The 24317-nt window shown below is 40.0% G+C and overlaps 1 protein-coding gene across 4 annotated transcripts in view; it reads right to left on the bottom strand.

Moving 5' to 3' along the window:
• WDFY3 (WD repeat and FYVE domain containing 3) overlaps window positions 1–24317 on the bottom strand; it is a 142576-nt gene that overhangs the window by 78522 nt on the left and 39737 nt on the right. For 3 of the 4 annotated variants that reach the window (XM_026847526.1, XM_026847528.1, XM_026847527.1), the window contains exons 7-14: window positions 21437–21623; window positions 18711–18877; window positions 15403–15870; window positions 13901–13999; window positions 10142–10335; window positions 7695–8152; window positions 5555–5638; window positions 73–250 (exon numbers count right to left, since the gene is read on the bottom strand). In XM_026847526.1, the coding sequence (XP_026703327.1) occupies window positions 73–250; window positions 5555–5638; window positions 7695–8152; window positions 10142–10335; window positions 13901–13999; window positions 15403–15870; window positions 18711–18877; window positions 21437–21623 (1835 nt within the window). The remainder of the gene's footprint in view (window positions 1–72; window positions 251–5554; window positions 5639–7694; window positions 8153–10141; window positions 10336–13900; window positions 14000–15402; window positions 15871–18710; window positions 18878–21436; window positions 21624–24317) is intronic. The other variant, XM_026847529.1, reaches the window with a different exon arrangement.

Genomic DNA, 24317 nt, shown 5'->3' with positions numbered 1-24317 from the left:
TTTCCTATTCCCCATAGCCATCCTTTTCCCCAGCCACTCTCAAAGCTGAAGACAGAAGATTTTCTTCCCTACCTCTGGGTGTGTAGCTGATCCAACAGAGGCCAGAAGATCCAGCATGGCGAGCATAGCACCAGGGTGGATGATGACTGCGTCAGAGCTTTGTACAGATGTGGGTCCTGTTTGGAGTTTCACATCAGCTATGTTTTTCTGAGGGCAAACAGGAGGTGTTGAAACAGAATGATATGCGTGCCTGCAGGACAGAAAGCATCCCATGGTTACAACACCCATCTGTTAGGAGCTTTGCATTTTTCAAATTTGAACTGGCCTACCAAGGTTCCTGCCCTCTCCTTTCTCTTGCTTCAGTTAAACAGACCAAGTGCTTTCCCCAAAGAAAACCTGGAAGGGATTCAGTTTCTTGACTATGCTTGAAGTCCTTTCCTCAGGTGCTACGCAGTTCGAAGAACATAAAGGCTGCCTTTATTGCTTCCCTCTTTTCCTTCTAGCTGCAGTGGCAGCACACATCAAGAGCAGCATGCAAGCTACCGCTGCTCCCATTCTGGGGAACAAATTCAGCTTTGGATATGTTTCTCCCCATTTGCTTTTCATTAACAACTGATCATAAAACACAGATCACAAAACCCTTGGCAATCTCTAACCAGCCCACAGGAACAGAAAGTTGGTCTCGTACACCTATGCCAGCAGTCCACATATTCTCAGTCTCTTCATGACTGCTATGGCAATTTAGTTTTACATTAAGCTACTTCAGTCTGATCCAGGGAAAAGAGGCTGACACACTGGCTTAGAAGCAATCACTTGTGCTGAGAGCTATAGACACGTTTCTCACTGAAATTCTCAGACGTATCAGCTTGATGCCATACTTCTTGCAGCATAAATTCAACACACAAACAGCACGAGCAGCTTACTGAATTGTATGTTTTCAAGATGGTGCTTTAGAAGCAAAAGATAGCTTGAAAGGCTCACGCTCACCAAAAAACCACAAAAAATAAAAAAACACCAACCCCAAACCCCTTCAAAAAAATCAAAAAAAAACAAATGAAAAGACCCCAACCAACCCCACCCATATTCTCACAGTATTTATTATATACACTTATTGGTAAGAAGAAAAAAACCAAACTATGTGAGACTTTTCCTTGAAGATCAAATATTGCCTGCTGTTTTACAAGAAGTGAATCCAGCTAAAAATGGGTCTCTTCCTAACAAATCACTTGAACAAGGCATTTCCTCTCTCCTGTTCTCAGTGACAGAGATTTACCTCACCTCTAATGCTAACAGAAGTAACACTCACGGACTCACTGTGGCTCACCCATTAGGCACTTCCAGCTAGGAAATCTCCTGATAAAAACAGGACATAGGTGAGAGATGACGAAGGCTGCAAGTGCAGTTCTGTCCTAAACACTCTGAAGGCAGCATCTCAAACACACACCCCAGCAAAAACCATCATTTGTGGGGGAAGGCTGAGGCAATGGATTATTTGGTCTAAGACAGGACACTGGGAAGTATAGCACAATCTTCGTGTACTGGCTGGAAAGTGGTCTGTATAAAGAATTTCTGACAAAAGTGCTCCTACTGAAAAGGCTCATGGCAGGTCAACAACTTGGCATCTGAACAATCCAAGAGCACCTTTTAAAAGGGAGTTTTTGAAGAAAGATGAAGTTACTGATGCTTTACTCACTGAGCTAATACTTACAGCAAACATGAAATAGCATGACAATTCTACTGTAACCAACCACTAAGAAAAAAAATCTGCCCAAATCAATTTTTCTAGTGTTTTCAGAAATTCTCTAACCAACAATTTTGTAAACTTCTCTAACAGTCTCACCAATTGACACATCTGGCAGGTCGAGGAAGGCTTTGCTTTAGATGGAATTGAGAACAGCATAACAACTAGTAATACTATCATAGAGAGGTGTCATCTTAAACCTTTTCTCTGTCTTAACACAGGGATTGAAACATGGGCAAGTCTTTCTCATGCATCCTAACAGCAGAGCTCTTAATCTGAAAACTGCTACCTCCTTCCAGTGTCACCTTGACTGTCTCAATGTAAGTTTTACAGGATACAGTTTAAAAATGAAATACCCATTTGTATTTAAGAATGCTCTTCAGTCTAGCAAAATTCCACTCCCCAAGACATTCCTGAAGATCAAGCTTCCGTCCACTTTTAAGCACAAATTTTACTTCTAAGCATACTGGTCTTCACTATCTCATTCACCTCATCAGGTAAACTGTGAGGTTTTAACACTAATAGAGGGAGAGCCTGACAAAAACCTGAGGCATTGCTCAGCCTGATTCACAGACAAGCATGTGAACCTGGCCTCAGCCAAAACTTCAACATTATGTACAACAAACTGAAAAGGGGATACAGTCAAGACCAGGCAGTTCACTTTTCTGTTAGCATTCTAAATAAAATTATGTCCTTAAAGCATACATCATCAAAAGTTTTCCACCTCATTTAAAAATATCTTCTATATTTAGTTTTTCCATATAAGGAGTATTTTTATCAAAACAATGGGAAACAAAAAAACAGGTCAAAGAGATTTCTCTAGGCAGGGAAAATAAAATAGATCCTGCAAAATCCTGCCAAAGTATTCATTGAATGTTACGGGTCTATGGGTCAATGCAGAAACTGCAGTAAATTAATTTAGCCATGCGTATACATTTTTACATGATCCCTTTAAGGGAGAAGAAAGGAAGAAATGGACAATGGAAAAAGGCAGCGTACTGAAGATGACACATCGATCTGTCTAATCAAATAAATAAAACTGAAGAAAAATTCAAACTCATATAATTAAGTACAACTCTTGGTGAGAACTGTAGAATCATTTCATCTGGAAAGAAATAAGTACAATTTATTGCAGACAAACCCTCTGCCTATCATTCCCCAAGAGTGATCGCCCTCCAAACTTTGTAAAAATAATGGCTGAAAGTATTTTCAAGTCAAAGCTACACTATATTCTCCACTTCACCCTGCCAGGGAAAAAAAAAAAAAAAAAAAAAAAAAAAGAATGTCCTGTCGAGATTAAGGTTTTTTCTGCCAAAATTTACAGCAATGGAACAACTGGCAAAGCTGTAGTTCTTGACTGAATGACACAGGAAAGGTGGAAGAACAACGCACTCCAAGTAAGGGGGAGGACAGCCGTGCACCCCTGTCCCAACACACGTGCTGGAGGAGCCCTACCTGCTCTGTTTACAGGAAGGATAACACTCGGAGAGCACCACTCCTCAGGGAAATACAGCTTTGAGAAGTGGCAGACATGTCTGAGAGAATATTAGTGTATCTGTGCCACCAGAACTGTTCTAGGCTACGTGCCTGAAAACCAGAGCTGTCCTATTGTTGGAGGTAAGAATGGTACGTGTGCACAGTGCCTGCTTGCTCTTTTAGCCAGATTACACAGGACATTCCCTCAGGCACCTGTCTTATGAGTCAAAAGGCAGAAAGCCAGGCCACAGCAACAAGGGAGATTCCGGGGAAGCAAAATAAAGGAGACACAAAACAATAAGAGAAGAGCAAACACATCTCTTGGAACAGTCAACTTCGACAGACCGTAATTGACATTTAGAAAGAGGAAAAAAGAAAATCAAATAATATTGGACCACAAAACTCAAGCTGCTTATTTTTCAAAGTAGGAAGATTGCAGCTACTAGCACTGAATCTGCTAGGAATGACAAACATGATGCTGAACAACCGTGAGAAAGCAGACAGCTGCTCAAACAGACTTTTGGAAAAGCCTAGCCCTGTCTATTTTTCTACTTGAATACATGTTTTTACAGAAAGGATCTGAAAAGTCACCCAGGCCAGCATGATCATTCTTTCTGTCCACTTTTGCTTTGAGTCTTACACAAGGTGCTATCACCCAAAGGCCTTTCTGGTTTGTGAAGACCCATGTCAAGCCACTCCTTTACTTCAGCAAGTACCCATGTTACCACACTGGTGGTTACCTGGATTGCCCAAAGCACCCCACAGGGATACTGACTTTTTACACTATCCAATCTTCATCTTGCCTTATACCACACAGTTTCACATAACTGCTTGCATTTTCAGTACTACAAAAATAAACAAACTAAGGAAGCCTAACATATCTCTTGATATCTAGATACGTTTATATTTTAATTACCAGGCTGTGGCAACTACCCACCTGGCACTCTTTTCTCATTACAACCTGTAATCAGCTCCTGTCTGGCAGGCATTGCATGTATTCTGCAAGCCTTTACATATCTGTTCGTTTGAGTAATTCAGTGAACCTGAGCAGCCACGCCTGGGAGAACAGCAAAATGTAGTAAAGGAAAGGGCAATCCATCATGCTAGAGAGTTAATGTCAGGGTCAAAGCTGTAAAAAGCCTCCACAGGAAACACTACTTTCTTTCAAGTTTCTTCATAGTAAAGGAGAGGGGGGAAAGTGTGACAGCTAAGATTTTTCTCTGTGAACTGGTTTGTTCCTAAATGCCTCAGTGTTAAGACAAGAAAGGAAATTACCATCTAAGGGGTTCTGGATTACTGGGAAAGTGGCCTTGTCCAAGCCAGTCCCTGGAGAACGCCCAGGTAAGACTTGGGTAACATCACTCAGCAAGACAGAAAAATGCTTTTCTTTACTCACCTGCTCGAGCACAAACAGCTCCTTTCAAAGCAGTTTCCAAAAGCAGCTTTGGTTGCTTCCCTTTGCAAAATATTTTACATTCCAAACATGAAACTTGATGGCATATTTTAAGCTGTACACCAAGCAAGAATAACCGTATTTTCCCCACATGGCACCTGCACCTCAGATAACCCATATTTTATCTGATGTATTTTCAGCCTTCAAAAGCAAATTCCTGCCTAACCTACACCATCAGTTAATGAACAGCTGCCCCCTTCTCTGGGGGCTCTGGGAAAAATCTCCTTTTCATCATTTGCAGAGGCCTGTAAGTCACACTATTGTTGAATCTGTAATTTATTTAATTTTTTTAAAGAAAAAAAAGCTACACCAGACACTAGTAGCTTGGGAGGGGAAGTGGGGACTAGGATTTCTGAATCGTGCCATTTGTGCTTTCTTTCCAAACCTTTTAATTTCTCATACCTCTATATCATTTGGTAGTCAAGTACTGACAGGTTCATTATTTTTGATTCTGTGCAATGACTAACAAATGAGCACCTTAACGAGCCATCCACCTTCCTACTGAAAGTGCCTTTTCTTGAAAAATTAGGCAAGAAAAAAGCAGTCCTGCTGTATTAACTGATCTACTAGCATAGTCTGAACTTTGAACAGCTCTTGAGAGTGCAATTTATACCTGCCTTAGATCATTCCTTATACTAGATCTTATTTATTTTTGAATCACAAACTTAACTTGAAGTGCTTCAGGAGTCTGGAGGCATCTCTAACCTCATCCATTAGCATCACTACCTAGGACTTACTATGAAACATACCTTTATATTTATTTAAAAAAAAAAAAAAAAAAAAAAAAAAAGAAACTTGAGAGAAACCCACGCCCCCCAACTAAGAAACACAACAGTGAGAGAGAAATCAGAAGCGAGAGCAACTTCTCTTTGAAGGGTCGGTACCTTTTCCTGGACAAAGCTGGCGTACCCCAGGGAGAAGGGAGAGAAGTCTCATTTGTCAGGCAAGGAGGGATCTGTTCTGCACGACTAGACAAAACAGACAGCGGTAGGACAGAGAGGTTAGAGAAGAAACCAGAGGCCAGAAGCTTGTTAGTTCTACAAAAGCACGAGTGAAATTGTTACTAGGATCCGTTCTTCAGAAAAAAGGAGATGACAAAAGACGCGAAACACGAACACGCAAAGCAAAGCCTGTACTTGTTCTATGGCACGACTCTGCAGTGCTTCTTCATTATTACACAGAAGTTTATTGGTATGACCACACCACCAAAACGGAACATCTTCCAATGTTAAATAGTAGAAATTGAGAGGAAAAAGTAAAGCCTGAGTAAATGAAGTATAAGCAACATGGGTAAGAAATCAAATTAACATCAACTTTATGAAGAGTGATGATCAGAAAATTTAATAGAGGAGGAAGAATGCAGTCACTGAAGATCGCAGAAAAAGAAGCAACTTAATAAGGTAGCTTATGCAACACCACTATGGGATATACTTACCGCACTGATTCCTCAGTTTACTGTTAGGCAGTGTTATAACTTCTACAGCACGTGCAACACATTCTTAATACACATTTTCCTCCCCCTATCTGAATGCTTTGACAATACTTTAAAATGACATCAATTAAATTGGTTTCTGTACTTGGTTCTGGCTTTCTGTTTGTTTTGGGGTTTTTTCTTGGTTTGTTGTTGGTTTTTATCCAAAAAAAACCTCAAGAGAAAAGCATTAAGATTTGTTTGCTTTGGAGGCAAAATGTTCGTTAACAAAACCATTAAGTTTGTACTTTAGTAGTCACCTACTTTAAGAAAGTGTGACCAACTGGCAGCTCTAATATCTCAAAACACACAGCCACATCTTCAACACTTGGAAAAATCAGAACCCTCTGTTTGACTAACTAGGTGGCCTGTCTTATTAAAACATGGTCACATGCATTAAATAGATGGGGTGCAGGAGCTCCAAGGTCCCAGATACAAAGCTCAAGCCTGTGTTTTACTTCTTGCCCATAATTTAAGGTACCAAAAACTAGTTTGAGACAAGCCAATCTTCAAAACATGCTTTGGTAAGTTTTGTTGTCATTTTAATCAACTTTAAGATACATGCTACCACTCATTTCAAATCTCAAGTATAATTTAAATTTTAGTTGTTTAAATCTGGAAGTGTCTCCAGAGTTAAAAAACTATCATCTACAGACTAGCTAGAGCTTTAAATAACACGCCAAACTATCTAAAACAAGATGTCTAGTCTGGATGTGTTTAGTAAGGAGAAAAGGAGGCTGAGGGGAGCCCCTATCGCTCTCTACAACTATGTGAAAGGAGGTTGTAGTGAGGTGAGTGTCAGTCTCTTTCCAAGTGACAAGCGATGACAGGAAACAGCCTCAAGCTGCACCAGGGGAAGTTTAGAGTGGATATTAGGAAAAATTTCTTCACCAAAAGAGTTACCAAGCATTGGCAAGGGCTGCCCAGGGGAGTGGCTGAGTCACCATCCCAGGAGGTATTTAAAAGATGTGCGGGTGTGGTGCCTGGGGATACAAGTTAGTGGTGGCATTAGGTTTACAGATGGACTCAATGATCTTAAGAGTTTTTTTTCAAACTCAATGATTCCATGATTCTAAATTCGTCACGATATCATCTAGTTACATATTATAAAGTCCCATATCAAAGGAAACGTGAAGTTAAGGTGTGATGTTCAACAACCAATTTTCCATTTGACTTAATAAAAGCATAAACATGTGATAGTTCTGTATGATCAAGCAACCAGGCAATCAGCCTACGAACCAGCAGGTTGCTTCAACACATCAGATAAACTGACATCTACATCTTAATTGCTCCCATGACAAAAACATTCAACAGAGACAATGCTGCATACCCAGAAGAATACCAGCAACCTAAGTCAATATTTGGTCACATGTTGACACCTTATATTCCTCTCACTGGAGTGAAGGATCAAAGAAATAGATAAAACTGGAAATATAAAAGCTTACAGTGAACATATTTGAAGAAAACTATTTTGGGGAACATCAGGGAGGGGTGGGGCAGGTAGGGCGGGAAGAGGGGAAAAAAAAAGGGGGAAAAAAAGGCAAAGTTCATACCTGTCAAAAGAATCTGTTGCTACCTTGTACAGGTAAATAAAAAGTTTGCTGCAGTGTCTTAGCGTGGGTGACACAGAATCCAGGGATATTAGGTCATCCTCCAGAAGCCTTTGAAATAGTTGTGTATTTGAAGGGAAGACGTTCAAGGGACTTATTTTTCTCAAGTCTGAGAAGCAGCCAAGTAATCGAACAGCATCTGCCAGTTTTTCATACTGGATCTCTGTTTTGAAGAAATGAGAGTTGGCTGGCTCGTAGCGCATTGCTGCAGTCAGTGTGCAGAACACAGTGTGAAGCAGTTCAAACACTTGATTCTGGTTTACTTTCTCCCAGCCATTCTTAGGTGGCGAGCACAAAGATCTTTCCATAGCAACGAGTAAAGATGTGACATACACAAATCCACCAACTTTTCTAAAAACAGTTCTTGTGCGGTGACTTTCTCTCAGCACTGAGAGTAGGGCCTATGGACAAAACAAACAATCAAAACAAAGAAGAAGAAAAAAAAAAAAAAAGCAGCAGCATTACAAACAGCTTGAAAAAAGGTAGGAACGGTTTTGTTTTGATATACTAAAATCCTCTTGTCATTTGTCAGAATAAAGCCAGAAGTGTCCAAAGAGTAACTTTGTACTGCAGGAGTCTCCATCCTCAAGAGCTTACAAAATAAAAAGAGAAAGAGTGGGGAAAAAAGTAAAGCATTGCCCCTAATTTAGAAATAAGAAATGAAGGAGGTAAATAAACCTACCAACAGAAAAGATTTGACCAAGCCTAGAATGGAACCCAAAATCTGCATAAGCACCTGGCAGCTACGAAGCTACAATAGCACTCAAAGATAACAGCATCGGCAAAGAATGAGCCTGAAATCCCCACCCAGTTTTACCCTTCCTCTATAATGAAACCCATTAAAATCTCTGAATGGAGGAAAATTTTTTAAATTGCTGTTCAAAAATAAGCCTGAGAGAAACAAAAATGGATAAAACCCTACTTGCTGAACAAATACAAAGCCACAATATAAACAGCAGAAACTACATGAATCTAGGTACTAGAGAATAATAATCATTTATCTGTGAAATCGGGAGGTAGGGAAGCCCATCCACCCAACCAAAACACCAGATGTCATGGGGAGGTTGACCCACATGTGAATACGGAATACAGAAGAAAGTCTCAACACAAAGCATCATGAACAACAGAAAAATGATACTGATACAGAAAAATAGGCTGGGGAGGGGGCAAGGAGGAATCTTTCATGACTGAGAATTTACTTCTTCAAAATCATGCTTTATTTGTTTTGGTTTGGGCTTTTTTTTAAGCGCTCAGAAGATGGGCAGTGAAATAGTTGGACTGTCCTTCCTTTGAAGGCAGTATCTCATTTCCTGCCAAACCTGGATAAACAGTAGGAGACACATCACTGTACCAACTCTGGGCTGTCAGTTCCATAACCAAAATTTCTGAAAACAGCACCAATGTTAAGACAAATACAACAGGTCAGAGGAAGGAGAGAAATCCTGACTTTGGATGTTAAACGTGCTGGGGAACTGCAGTATCCCTTCCCTCCCTTTAAGTATCGTGAATGAGACATGCTGGAAAATGACTGAAGACCCTGACAGACAAAACATGTCAAGTGACTCATTTTATTACTAGCTTTCCTTTCTGTCTTTTGCAGTAATATGAAGCTGCTCATCTGCCAGAGAAATATTACAGCTCCTTTTAACAGCGATAAACCTAGATGTCTCGGAGTTCTCTCCGGTAAGACTCATTTACTTATTACTACTTGCCTCAGCTTTTCTACCCTAAAATAACAGTATTATGTCAATTTACAAAAATAACACTAGCTATTCTGAGAAGAAATTGTGGGTCTAGATTAGCAGCCAAAAATCCTAATATGACAGAAACAAAATGAGAGTCTTCTCTCTTCCTCCTCCACTTGCAGCCTTACTTTCCTACCTTTGTATGATTTTCCCTAGGCAAGCAAGCTCTTTGGCTTTATCTTCTACTACTGTCATGATGATTTACATTTATATGAATTAATTCAGCATTTATAACTAACAAATTGGTAAAATAAATTAAGTCTGCCAGAGGAAAATGCAAGCCAGTGCTTAAAATAAACATGTCTTACATGCTTGCTTTTTTCCCCCCATGTATTCTCCATATTTTTACCTCCCTGGGGAAGTTTATTGTATCCGTAGAACCTCACTTCCTATCCACTGAGGCTGACTACAAGTCACGATGCTAAAAACACATACTCACTCTCTAGCCTTCATCTCTGATTCTGAAACCTGCCATGGACAGATGGAAGGAAATAAAATCCATGCATCAAATGTACACATTTCAACTCCAGGGACAATCTACATTCAGTAGCTCAGTACCATCCATCCAATTCAATCCCCTTCTCAGAGTTTTCTTTTTTAAAACAGTGGCTTAGAAGCAAGAGGCCCGAGCAGTACGTCATTTACCCTTAAGATGTCAGTTTTCAGCTGCAGTTCTGTAGGTGGAGCCGAGTGCATCAGTCCCAACAAAGTGCCCATATCATCTTCTCCGCTAGGTGATAACACCAGCTGCTGGATGATCATCAGGGCATGCTGTCGGCACTGCGGATACTTTACTATGTTGTGCACGCATCTTGCACCACCAAACTCCCTGAAAATACCTACTCGGAAAGGGAGGGGGGGAGAATAAGCGCATAAGGAGTATGAAAAATAGAATCAGTAACAAATAATGACAACAACAAAACATGAAAGGTGCTTATTTTCATTTCTACAGATTGAATGGGCAGGGTTTTAGCCCTATGGGTGTTTAATGACTTACTACTGTTTTTTTCCTCTCCCACCACAAATAAAAATAGAACATGAATGATACTCTTCTGACAATATTTTTCATTAAAGGTGTTGAGTACAAGGCTGCAGTGAAGTTCTAAGAACTTCCTCAATAATTCTATTATTCCAACAGTAGTTATTCTTTTCATGCTAGAGCTCAAAGAGTCACAGGATGAAACAAAGAAAAAAATACAGCAAACCCTCCATCTTTAGTGAAAACTATATACTGTTTCGTTAAGAATAGCCTCTCTATTACATTTAGTTCATTGCCAAAAATATAACTAGGCTGCTTCTAGACAAGACAGGCAAACTAGGAGCACTGGCTGAGAAGTGATTCGGTCTATCCACAAGATCTGCAGGATTCTACAGAAGTTTTCTTGTGGTGAGACCTATCTCTGTAGAGATAAAGCTGAAGTCAAACAACGGTTTTCAAGCTTACTGCATACTCAGAAGAACACATGTGCAATATTAACTGAAAATCAAATGAAAACTGATTCTGAAAACATCACAAAAACCAAACTGGAATATATATGGCACACAATGTGAGTTTAGCACAGCGTCAGCACCTAGAGTACTGCCCTACTTTAATTACTGAAGATGAAGACAGATCAGTGCTATGTTACTGCATCAAAAGGGATCAATCTCCTGTGACCGTCAACTAAAAAGAGCAGTTTAAATAACCAAGGTTCAGGATTAACAAGCCAGGTCAGGACAGTGTTTATTCCCTTTAACCTACACGTACAAACCTTAGTCCCACTACCCGTTTCTGATTTCCTGCCTTCTGCTCTCTCTGACGTTCTTAGGATGAGATACAGACTTGGATGAGGCAAAATGAGAGGCCTCAGGCCCTAAGACGGGTTGGTTGCATCCCTTTACAGGCAAAGTGCATCTCGTCAGGGGTCAGGTCTCTCGTTTTCAGAGAGACTGAGGTAATACTGCATACTTTTCCCACTCTCCATCTACATTCTCAACTATTCAGTGAGCCTGTCTGGGTCTGGACATGCAAATTTCTTGTTTGAAATTTGGTCCAGTTAGGCAATATTCAGGAAAGCTTATCAGAGGTATTGGTTTAAGATCAGAAACCAAGATTTGAGTGTTGTATGAAGCACTGCAAAGCTGCATAATGCCTATTTTATGCCTCTCTGCAATGAGCTAAATCCTCTGCCTGCCTCTGGATACAGTGCCACTGGGCTCACATCCCAGTCACGCTGCACAGACAGAAGCCACAACTTGTCAGAGAAATGCTTTCTTAACTCCTCTACAGCTCTGTCACACTCCTGAACTTGGAGAGTGACTGAAGCATGAGACCCCTGAACTCTCCAGGAGTCCTCAGAAACAACATCTGTGGCATCACCCCACGGTCCTGATGTGTTTTACACTACCCTCTGCTGCTTCTCTGGTGGATACTCAGAGACTGACTCTGTACTCAGAAATAGCAATGAGGTTGAGATGGCTGCTTCAAGCTCCCTAGGCGAGGTCAGGAAAGCTGTTTAACCGCAGCCAAGGACTTGTCACCAGTCAGTGGAGGCTACCACGAACAGATCATAGTCTGTACGTCACCGGAGCAAGGCTCAGGTACCACAACAGGCCCTGACGTGACACAGGTACACACAGTACAGTCCTGTGAGCCAAGACCTCCCACTTCTGAAATATGAGGCACTTCCAGTCCTTCACAGATGTTATCACATACTTACACCTTCTCTCATTCATCTGTAGAAATCAAACAATCCAGAGGTTTTTTTGGTTTGGTGTTTGTTTGGTTTTGTGGTTTTGTTTTTTTTTTCCCCCCAATTTCTCCTTGTATGGAAGCCTCCACATACACCTTTGTGCCACTCCTGACTCGTTTCTAATTCTGTCTTTTCTTACATGGCAAAATCAAACCCAATAGATAAATGTACAAGTGTGTAGTTGATTCACACAATTCACCTGTAATCTATACCAGTTCCTCTCTAAAGCCTCCTTATTTCAGCCTAATTCCCTTGCTTCTTAGTTCATCACTGAACAGATTCATCTAGTAAGTTAAAGATCATGTTTTTTAACTTTCCATTGACAGGAGAGGTAGCTTGGACAAAATGGAAGTGGCAGACATCTCAACTTCAGCAAAGCTGAAGTCATCCGCAGCTTTCTCATAGGCAACCCAACAAAATGGTCTAAACACAATCACAACAGACTGAACATAACTAATTGAAACATCAACATGGAGGAGCCTCTGCTTTGCTGCAACACCACTGCCCAGAACAAGAGCATGCAACTGGGGTTTATCTCAAGTTCCATGAATGGCGCCTTTCCTGATGGAATGAAGGACTTACTTATCAAGTAGGTGGACAAAGCCAAGGTGGCAGATGTTGTAAATGCTCAACGGGCAGAATTCAAAAGCCATCTTTGAAAGTGGTTTGAAACTACAAGCTGAAATGCAGCAGAACTTGAAAACAAGTGTGACACTGAAATGGCACAGACAACACTGGAGGTTACTCCAGCACCGGGCTGAAATTTAAACGAAAAAATTTGCCCGGGCAAAAGCAGAAAAGAAACAAGTCACCAGTTTTACATCATTAGCCCAGGAACTAATGTTTAAACAGTGAGCTGTCAACCAAGCTGGACAATTTCCAGGATTTCATCCTTAAGCATTTGTCACAGGTTGTAGTTTTTCCTACTTAAATGAAAACAAAAACAAAACCAGAAGTGAGAAAACACCAGTCAGAATTGAGAAAAAGGAAAAAAAATATCCTGGTTTCTCAGGGTGGTGTTTGTTTCACCCCACCTGCTGATTTTCTTCGTTGTCTAATATAACAGACAAAGAGAATTTAAAAATTCTTTCTCAATCTGCTATTTCAAGCTCTGAGACAGCTTTTACTAATATTAGATACACATACTGTCTGTTGAGAAGTCACTGTGTCTTGGCACAATATAAACCTGCCTGATTTAGAAAAGGACACTCCTAACAGAGCCCTATTTATACATACTGACTGGGAATATGCCTTTAAAAATGAAAAGCCATCTTTCAGTGAAGATGCAAGCATTATTAATCACATTTAAATAGAAGTGACACTGTCAACAGCAAACTACATGCCTAATTATATGCTTAAATTTTTCAATATACAATCTGTGTTACAAGCCCTACTACAAATTATAGTATTGTCGGAAAGTAATGGGGTGTGGTGGTTGCCTTCAGGTAAACAATAGCAAAGAAACTCAAGAAGAAACACTATCTTGTACTACTTTTATTTTATGCACTCTAGCTTATGATGCCTATTTCTGGAAAAACCTGGCAAGAGAAGAAGTATAATTCAGTGTGTTTGATTACTTGCCTAAAGATAGAAAGTCGAGACTACTTTGCTTTCAGGCATGATTTTCTGAGTTACTTTTTATAAATATTTTGACAGCAGTCTCTCTACTTACCTGCATTTGTGTTTGATCCTTGTAGTAGTACTGTCAAGGTCTCCATAACCAATAAAGCCAGCTGCTTTTGGTCCTCAAATGAACTGTTTCTTGAATCCCCTAAAAATAATTTCAGAAGCCAAAGTCATAGTAAAAAAAAAACCCTCTTTTCTACAATGCTTCTTGATATTTCCACCAACACTTATTTTCTTTGCTTCTCCAGAGAACATGCAGCCTAATCATATTCCAAAGCAAATTAAGATTTAGTCTAGACATGCATTCCTGAGGAAGCTTAACTATGAATCGTTTGAACATTTAATTTATAAAGACAAGAACTGAAACAGAATCTTCTGAGCACTCTAAGCTCAGTGGCTGACACTGCAGCTCTATGTGTAGTTTCACATCCCCAACTGTTGTTCCTTGAAGCTACAAAACCATACCATAGCTGAGACTTAACAGGTTCTGTTCTTCTTCAGTATCTAGTACTTGAAAAGAGAGATTCTACACAAAAGCAAAAAACTACATTCACATTAATTACAGTAAATATGCCACTGATTCTGCAGGTGTAACAGACAAACCAACACTGCAAGTGGCATTTTAAACAGAGTAACACTCCAGAAAAAACCCTTTTTTTGTTCAAATGGCTCTGATAAGAAGCAAGGTACAACATAAGAGCATGTGCACCCAGGTAGCACCCTAATCAGATGACAATTTGGTCTATTTATTTACAAGAATGTGACAAACAATGTGTTTTTCCATGAAGCTGCTGGCCACAAAGCTTTCTAACTAATCACCTGCTACCGCTGACTAACGACCCACAATTATGATTTTAAAATGTCAGTGACACACACTAACTTGACTGCAGTTTGAATAAGGAATGTAAAAACAATTTCTCTGTGTGTGTATGTATGCAGATACAGCACTTGGAAGCACCTGCTTCACAGGCTAAGCAGCTATGTAGCTTATCTCTGAGATGCTCAATCCTAGAGATGAGAGAACTCTTTAATTTTCTATTAAAAAAAAAAACCAACCCCGAAACAAACCAACCCACTGTTAGAAAAATGTAGACCCAACTTATATAAAAGATTGCAAACTTGAATACATACTCCTGAGCTCTGACATGTGCTCCATAGTATCAAAGCTGGGGATAAACACAATGAAATGCACAAGTACCCTTTGTGAGGAAGTGTACAGATACTGTGTATTGCTCCTCTACTTGCTCTTTTCATGTTAAGTAACAAACATTAAACAAACACATAAAAAAAATGTTTGAAAAGGAAAATATGAACTCCTACTACTGTGCATTCATACAGCATCTTTCATTAAAGCTTGCCTCCAGCTTCTCATGGGATGTTAAGAGAAAAGCAATTGCAATGAGCTTTTAGGATGGCACAGCAGTCCCTGGTAGAACTCAACCCTTGAGGTACACGTTCAGACTCTATCGTTCCTGCTCAAGTGCTAGCCTCCACCATTCCCAGCCACAAAAAAGACACATATTAGTAAAACAGAAGGGCACACGCTACCTTGATCATTCAGTGCCTGAGTGGGATCTTTCAGAAGGGCTGCATATTTATGAAGAAGATTTACCATCACCTCCAGAAGTCCCACTTCCCTGAAGACATCCTTAAAGATGCAGTCATGACGGGTGAACTTAAGGAGTGTCTTCATGGCAATGATGCTACACTGAAAAGAAGTGCTGGATTTTAAAAGGATGCTCACACTGATCAGTTCTTTACAGGGTATGTAATTCAAGCTGAAGACGACAAATTCCAGCATCTCAAAGTATTTGGTCTGCACTTCTGGAAGTTTAGGAATTTTCTCTGCAAACTGAGACAATGTGTGCTGCGATTCCAAAATGAAGTAGTTGGCACTGTCTGCCATATAAATATTCGTGATGGCATCAAGGATGATTTGTGCTAGATAGTTGGTTTTTGCTCTCAAAAATGCATTCTGGAGTACTGAAAATGCTTGAATATTCCTCACACTGTGACCTAAATCAGGAAACAAAAGTGGGATGGGAGGAAAAAGGAAAGAGAAAGTTCTTAATCATCATAAACAGTGAGCAAACTTAATAATGTTCTGTACATTTTAATAAGTGTGAATAAAATACGTGTATGTCACATACAATTTTTAATTAAAAATAACTCTTCAAAAAAGCCTCTACACAATCACTTACATTGCAAATCCTACAATCTACTGGTCATGAAGATGGCATCGTCATCTTTGAAGGTGTTTACATAAGCAGCTAAATGAAGGATTATTTCTTTAAAACAGGTAGGTAAGCTGACCTATTCTTAAAGTGTGCAAGGGGATGCAGCTCTAGAGACAAACCAAAGCCTGCCTGTCATCCAGCCAGGCCACAGGAAAGCTCATTACAGCAACAGTAACACGTTCTGTATTCCGTAACGCAGAACACAACTCTGCAAGCGTTTGGCAGGCTAAGTTTAGAGTAACAGCCATCTGTATCGCCTCACTCATCAGAGCAATAAGCAAACAAATCCCCGTCAAGACGGGTTCAAAGCTAGACAACATGCGTGGCCTCCGAATTATCCTCTTGCTTCCCCTCTTTGGCGCTCGCCTGCCAGAAGATGACAGCTATGTGTAGATAAACTGCACAGGCCAGCCTAAGGGCAGCAGCTGCCTGCCTTCCATGGAGAGGCTGCTCCTTCTCGGGCCTGGATGAACTGAACTGCTGTGAGCGACCACACTGCTATCGGAAGGTGGCATGGGCCTGGCTTAAGAAATAAGACAGCTTTGGAAAGGTCCCGTACTGTTAACAATTAGGGAATTAAAACAAAGGAAAATAGTTGTAGAGTGTAAGGTAACTATAATATTAGCACACAAAGGCCTTGTGTCTTTAAAAGCTCAGTCAAACTTCTTCTAATAAGTACCTTTGAGTTGAATAAAATCTCATTCATTTAGCCAAAGAATGCATCTTTATGAGTGCTCCCCGTGGCCCCCGGAATTTTCTATGGGTAGAGATTATTCTACTAAAAAGATGCCTCAAATCCAACTTTTTAACTTTCTGTAGGAACAGTACACAGAGGATAAATCCCACGACACAGAAAACAACTAATGGTAAAAAAAAATGTAAAAAAATAAACAATCAAGAGTGAGAACTTGTAACACATTCTGAACGAAGTGTTTTGGATGCTCTAACAATAAAATCTTATTTTCAACCAAGCTGTAAGCAAATCATTAACCCGACTTACAATCCGTTTCATAAAGAATCCTGATTTATCACACATGTTCTGTGGAATGCTACTCTCTTCGTTGTTTATAAACTAAGTTGCCCAATTTAGAAGTAAATTTAATTATATCTTCATGTCCAGCCTCACTACCTTCCCTGCCAGTATTTCTCCAGAAGGCAACAGGAAACTTCCTTGAAAACTAACATCGAACAATTTCACATACTGGAAGAATATTACTGTTACACTGTAAATCACACTCACTTGTTTCTGAAAGGACATTTTTTTACATGCTTTCTTTACAAGGAAAAAGGTTGAAAAGGAGATTTAGAGTTTATTAAATGTGACAGGAACATAGATAGTGACAGATCTATATTCTAATTTAGTATCAACAGTTGCTCCAGGCAATCAAGCAGATTAGTCTTTGATTATTACGAGGACTCCTGAAGAAACCAAATCTTAACCAGCTCTTCAGAGTTCAAGAACTAATAGGGATTTAAATAGAAGCAATTAAGAAAACGAGCTAATATGGTCTTCGGAAAAAGACAACTTGCCAATGTAATGAAAAGCAGGTAAAAGAAACAGATATCATGACAAATACCAGAAAATTAAATTTAAAAATTAGTTTGGAGATTGCAATAGGCCATGGTTCTCTCATGCTATTGTAAGAAAAAATTAATATTATCAAAACATGGAGAAATTAAGCTCTGAGTGTGACTATCACCTTTCTCAATTTAGTGCAAAGGGAAAACAATTCCCGTGAACAATGAACTCTCTCAATATCAGAAAAAGGAAGTCATTGTCCAAGGAACCTAGATAATACAAGAGAAACAGGGAAAGTAAAACCATTAGCCTACAAATCTATAAATATATGCCTATCACAAAAAATTTTCTTGTATCCTTGGTATTAATATCATGGTATATTAATATTATAGTATAAATACCATAAAATGCCCAAGTACCAAACTAGCTCCACGGTTACTATTAAATTCCAAACTCCTTAAGTTACATACAAGACTTAACCTGAAATTTAAGTTTACACACAGGATGCGAAAAATAAGGGTATTTTTTTTATAAAACACTTTCTGCCCTCAGACTTCCTCAACCTTATCTCCATATCATAATCGACTGTGGTTGCAAACACACCACAGATTTCACCACTCCTTGAACACTGGTGATGAAACAAGAGATTTCAGCTTACAAGTTACACTTGCCCAAGCTGACAAAAGCCAACAGAAAGCAAATTTGGATACAAAAAAAGGAAAAAAAAAAAAAAAAAAAAAAATCGAACCAGCACATCAGCTTTTCATATCAGTTTAGTAAGAGCAGCTTAAAACACTGTAAGTCAAATCAGTGTATCTCTCCATTACGATAATCTCTTAAAGTGTCCACGTAGAAACTGTCAGCTTTGCAGAGCGAGCTTAGATTCAGCCTTTAGTCCTCAAAGACAAAAGCCCTGAACTTTCTTCTTTGGTTACTAACCCCAAAAGAGAAACTCTGAGATCAACAGAACTAAGTTCTTACAATCTTAGTAAAAGAACCTAGACTCCGCTGTAAATGCTTTGTGTAGTATACAGCTTCTCTGTATTTTGTTGTTTACATTTAAAACAAACCAAGCAGAGGGAGAACGAAAGCAGACTCACCTTTGCCTGCAGGCTGCGGGACTGCAAATCCAGGCAGTAGGAAAGGTACTCCGGTGGTAACACCAGCTGGCTTTAATTCATTGACACCGTATGTTGTTAAGGAAGTTATCAAATTAACTAAGTCCTTCAAAGCATCCTTAGATTCAGCCTCTTTTGCCTGTTCTAATCTAAAGAAAAGACAACAGATCAAGTTAGAAGCCCCAGTTTACTTCCAACTCAAATCACTTTAATAATAAGATATCTCTTCCATTTTATTCTAATTTAGAGGCCACAATTCTACTGCTCTGTTCCCAAAGTATTTTATAAGTTCTCTGTTGATATTTCATACCATTAAGTCAGTCAAACATTATTGGATTTATGAGAGCATCCATTTATTTGCCATAGAACTTCACCTCATAAATCTTTCTTTGAACTCAGTCTGCTGAAAAGCAGCACAGACACGAAAATTACTTTTGAAATCCTCTTACAAACATGAAGTTATTGGATAGGAAAATACCTATACAGTTTGGCATTAAATAAATCCATAATTAACTTGCTAGATTTTATCTGCCACTTTGAGAGTTAATATGCTAATGAAATGGTATCTTAGAAGAAGTTTAACACTTAGAAGGATCCTCATTACAACTACAGACCTCTGAATGCAAGAGGATGGAAATTCCTACATTCCATTCCAACCATTGTTTCCTGCCAGCAACACACCATCAGATCAAACCCTAAAAACTGACTCTGAACCCCAGAACAATCCTCATTTCCCTTCTACCTCACCAAGAACTAAACCACATTTAATTACTTTCTAAGTCTACAGTCTCTATAGATCTTGTGAGGAAGCTGGGGACCACAATGGCCTATTCGTTCACACAACGCGAGCTGTATTGTGCTTCTTTTTGTAGACAAGTGACCATGGGAACCCTCAGAGGCAGCTCGTTCTGCATCCTCCATCCTCTCCTCAGTCAGTCATGTGGCTGAAGTCCTTCACACAGCTGTTACAGAAGCACTCAGCTCACCCACTGCCATTCTACTCACTCTCCACACCCCCCACCTTTTCAAGTCATCGAAATGAAATTACACACTTTGGTCCTCATGGACCTCCTGCAATTAGTTATTAAGTCATCTTCTCCACACATCCATCTGCATTACCAGCTCCAAAGCCTTTCTTCTCTGCAGCCTGACATCCACTGTTTAGTCGTCTTCACAACAGTGCCACAGAGCTGAACTCTGTAGGTGTGAGCCAAAATACTTCCAGGAAAAACATGTTACTGTTGCTCATCACTGACCAATATGCAGGCTTGTCCAAGATGATAATTTTTTTGAAAGAAACTATGTTTTGATTTGAAGATCAAGTAAACTAAATCTTACAAGAAACAGCAAGGCCATCAAAACAACAACTGTGTTTTGAGCCACCTTACACCTCCTCCACAATACACTAATCGCTAACAAACACACCACAAACTGATGTGCACTGTTCACCTGATCCCGGGCGTTTCTACAAGAATCTTAGCACGTTTTCTAGAGCCACACCGGGAAGAAGTCAGGATAATGTACACTTTTAAACTTTACTGATGTCAACTCAAGAACCCAGGTGCTCTCCTTCTCCAATCCAACATTCCTATACCTCTGGCAGGTTCCCCCACTTTCTGATTTAAAGGATGAGCAAGCTCAGAAGAGAGTTTAAAACACTTGATCTACAAAGGATCATTTTCATAAATGAAAATGAAACCACAGTGACAGCATGTTCCCCTCAAATACCACAGTTTCTGGAAAACTGCTGGGTTTGAACGGGTTGGCTTTGAATGAATGCATTAGTAAATATACTCAAAACCATCATTTACACTACAAGAACAGTAACAATTCCTTAACACATTTCAGCTTTTGTGACACCGAAGATAATTATGAATAATTTTAACTGTGATTAAGAATTTAAAATGCTGTGTTTATGTCTGGCATTCATTTAAAAGAACCAACCAAACAGAAAATCCCAAAACATACCACGTAGTAGAAAAATTTATTTCAAATATTTGGGTGCCAAAACCTAGCATCCTAGCACCCAAAATGAATGGCTTCAAAGAGGGAGACAACAACATTAACACTTCTCGTCAATGGCCATGACAGCACTTGTTTCTGAGAGTCTTTGACCTGAGTATACTTCATGAAGTGTACACTCATAAGACAAAATTCCCCAGTTTCTGTCATGGATTTGTAAAACACATACACATTTCAACAGCTAAGCATGGTTCTTCAGAACTTCATATCCAAACAAAGCAAGACAGACTGACCACAAATTTTACACAAATAATGCAGCAGACACCGATTTGCTGACTGAGAAAGAAAACTGAAGTTTCTTTCACCAAAGGAAATATAAACATGGATGGATCATACATCCAAGTTCTGCTTGAGCAGATGTTTTCATTACCAAACCAAACCCTCAAATCAGCCAAAACTTTATTTTCTGAGTTCTTTCTAAATTTTTTGTAATGGTTGTTTTTAGGAATCTGCTTTCTTAGCAGATACAGAAACATTTATTAATAAACCAGTACCGATGAATAGAAAGTTAAACAATGTAGTTTCATAAAGGGAGAGAAGCATGTAATTCCATGTTTTGGTCCTAATACCTTCATTTCATAACCACCAATAATCACTTATTTGTTCAAATCTATTCTTTATTAAAAGATATTTTCAGAAAAACGTCACAGTGATCTGTCTGCGTTCCTTCAAGCACTTCTGCATACCTGAGGAGGAGGTCACAGAGGAAGTTGTATCCTTGCCATATCCTAAAATCATCCAACAACGTCTGGGATACATCACTGGAGTCTTTGAGAAAACAAGAAAGTCCAGCAAACATCTCAACTATTTCTAGGGGAGAAAGGTCATCAGACTGCTGCATGTTCTGAACACACGTGGACAAACATTCCTTTTCTGAAAAGAATTGCAATTAAGACATTTAGGATTTTACTGACATTAATCATGGCAAGAAGCATAACTAGTACAAGAACCATAGCAATCAGGTAAGTGTTATTTAACTATCTCATCACATTTAAGATCACAAAGCACTTGAAGAAAAGTAGGATTTGGACCTCAACCCTGATTTCTTTTTGCCAACCCCTTCCTCCCTTTTATAATCTTTACTCTTGTAAGGAGAAGACTGTATACAAATATTGTTTTTTCACTTAAAAAGTTTGACCTCATAAATCAGCGGAATAAAAAGACAAATGCAGCAACTGTAAATAATTCTAAAACATCTTTTTCTTTTAAAACACAAAGTTATACAAAGCACCGACTTAAACTGTTACTGATGCTAGGTGAAACCCTACACATAACCCTTTACACGACGTCATATTATCGCTACTCCGGTTAGCATTTCTATGGCTGGCGTATTTGCTTGCCCAATAAATCCTGATCAAGGAGAGACAGCTTCTCTCACTCCACATACCTCTCTCACGCCATCAGGTCACCGGTCAGCTGCAAAAAGCTTTCCCAAAGCCGTAGTCAGATTTTAGGTTGCACTCCTGTTTTAAAGGTGCTCCCTTCAAATATCTGCTATTTTATCTTCGCAGCATACACAAGACAAGCACAAACCTTTCTAGCTAGACTGGGAACAAAATTTCCCAGAGATCAAATCAAAGCACGAGATAAAGGATGCTCCTCTGCATATGCTAATGCATGTTAACTTTTTCCCTGAATATGAGATGAGCCTCATGACAGATGTTGTTATCTCTTATGTCAGGTTCATTTTTTTTTAATCAAGAGGGAATGAAAACTTTTAAATACTTTATTTCACTTTTTGAAGACCCTAAAACATCTTTTGATACACCAGCCTCACTCCTTTGTGGACCAAACCCATAGAGAAGACATAGTGGTAGTAGCTGCAATATGCCAAGTGACACAGTCAAAACTCAACTATATTCTTTGTTACGCTTCATAACATTTTCACAGTTACACCACCTGCACTCATCGAAAACCTACCAGAAAGCTGTTACAGATGCACACAAAATACCTATCACCTTTTAAGTCCTATTTAACTGATGACTATTCTGTTCTTCCAAGTGACACTGTACAGTCATATCTTTCTGACTGGAACTGGAAACGCACTGCTAGCACAAGAAAAAACACGGACTGAAATTTTCTGTGAAGTATAAGAGAGCAGAGCAACATATTTCATAAACTCAAAATGGTTTTGTGGAGCCTTGTAACTACTTGCTTTCCAGGGAACGAGGAAGCTGTGGATTTCTTTTTTTCCCAGTAGGTGTACACTGCTAAAATGTACGATAACAATCTTAGTTCACTTCAGCAGTTGTTTCAGTTTAGAAATTACAAATTCTTTTAAGTGGTCCTTCAGTCTAAAAGCCCTAAATGTAATATTAGAAACACATATTCTACCGAATTTCCTACCTTGAATCCTATATAACTAAACACCCATGCAGTTTTAATGCAACATGAGTATTTCATATGCAAAGCTGCTCTCAGGCACGTAATAACCTCTCCAACACTGGTTCTCATCTCGCTTTCCTCTCACAAAGTTTTTGTCGTGAACTACCTCGGCAGCTGCCCTTGCTAAGCAGACCATAAACCAGTCCCTTGTAAATTTGCACAGTGAACAAAGTACTGCTTATATTAGCTATCAAAATCCACAACCAGCTACAGAAATACCCCTGTATGCTACAGTTGCCATGCCTGAAACAGTCAGGATGCTATTTGTCTCAAAAAAGGACAGGAGAGAAAATGGAATTATTCTGGCTGCTTCAGTCATGTGGTGGCTCGCAGGCTGTATTAAGCCCACAAGATGATTTTATTTTGGCCTTCAGGATGTACAAAACCTGCAATCTGTAAGCTCAGTGGCAAGGTGGGGAAACCAAGGGCCCAGCAGAAGAAACACAAGCTGGATGAACAGTCTGCAATCTACTCACTCAGACAACAGGAAAAACGTAGGGGCTGCAAACTCATCCAGCAGCATCCCAAAATCTCTGCACTTGGTTGTGACACAGGCTCTCAGCTTTCGAGGAGTACCAGTACTGAGAGACGGTCTCCTTCAGGCACAGGTGTGGGTCTCAGCCAAGTGCAGGGGAGTCTCCCTGGGCCAGGCCCTAGAGACAACATCCTTGGGTTGGGGACCCCACAGGGAAGCTGGGCCAGACCACGGGGAAGGAAGGCAGTCAGCTGTCCCATCGCTCAGCACCTGCAGGTTTGCACTCAAATGTTTCTGTGCTCACACACCATGGCCCCTCGAGTATTTCCAGTGCTATGCCACCCCCAGTGTCCTGGGGAATGGAGAGCACACGACAAATCAGTGGTGGGTATAACAGTCTCACCCAGCCTCTTCCCACAAAAACAAGATCACAGAATCCCAGAATCACCTCGGTTGGAAAAGCCCGCCCTTGGAGCTCCTCCAGCCCAACCATGAACCTCACACTGACCGTTCCCAACTCCCCCAGATCCCTCAGCACTGGGTCAGCCTGACTCTTCAACCCCTCCAAGGATCCCGGGGACTCCCCCCTGCCCTGGGCAGCCCATTCCAACACCCAACAGCCCCTTCTGCAAAGAAATCCTTCCTCAGAGCCAGCCTGACCCTGCCCTGGGCAGCTTGAGGCCATTCCCTCTGGGCCTGGCGCTGGG

The sequence above is a fragment of the Athene cunicularia genome (genome assembly GCF_003259725.1).
Source record: "Athene cunicularia isolate RWA chromosome 4 unlocalized genomic scaffold, athCun1 chr4_part2, whole genome shotgun sequence".
Lineage (NCBI taxonomy): Eukaryota > Metazoa > Chordata > Aves > Strigiformes > Strigidae > Athene > Athene cunicularia.
The sequence above is the reverse complement of the archived record's forward strand: the minus strand, read 5'-3'. Positions and strand labels throughout refer to the sequence as shown.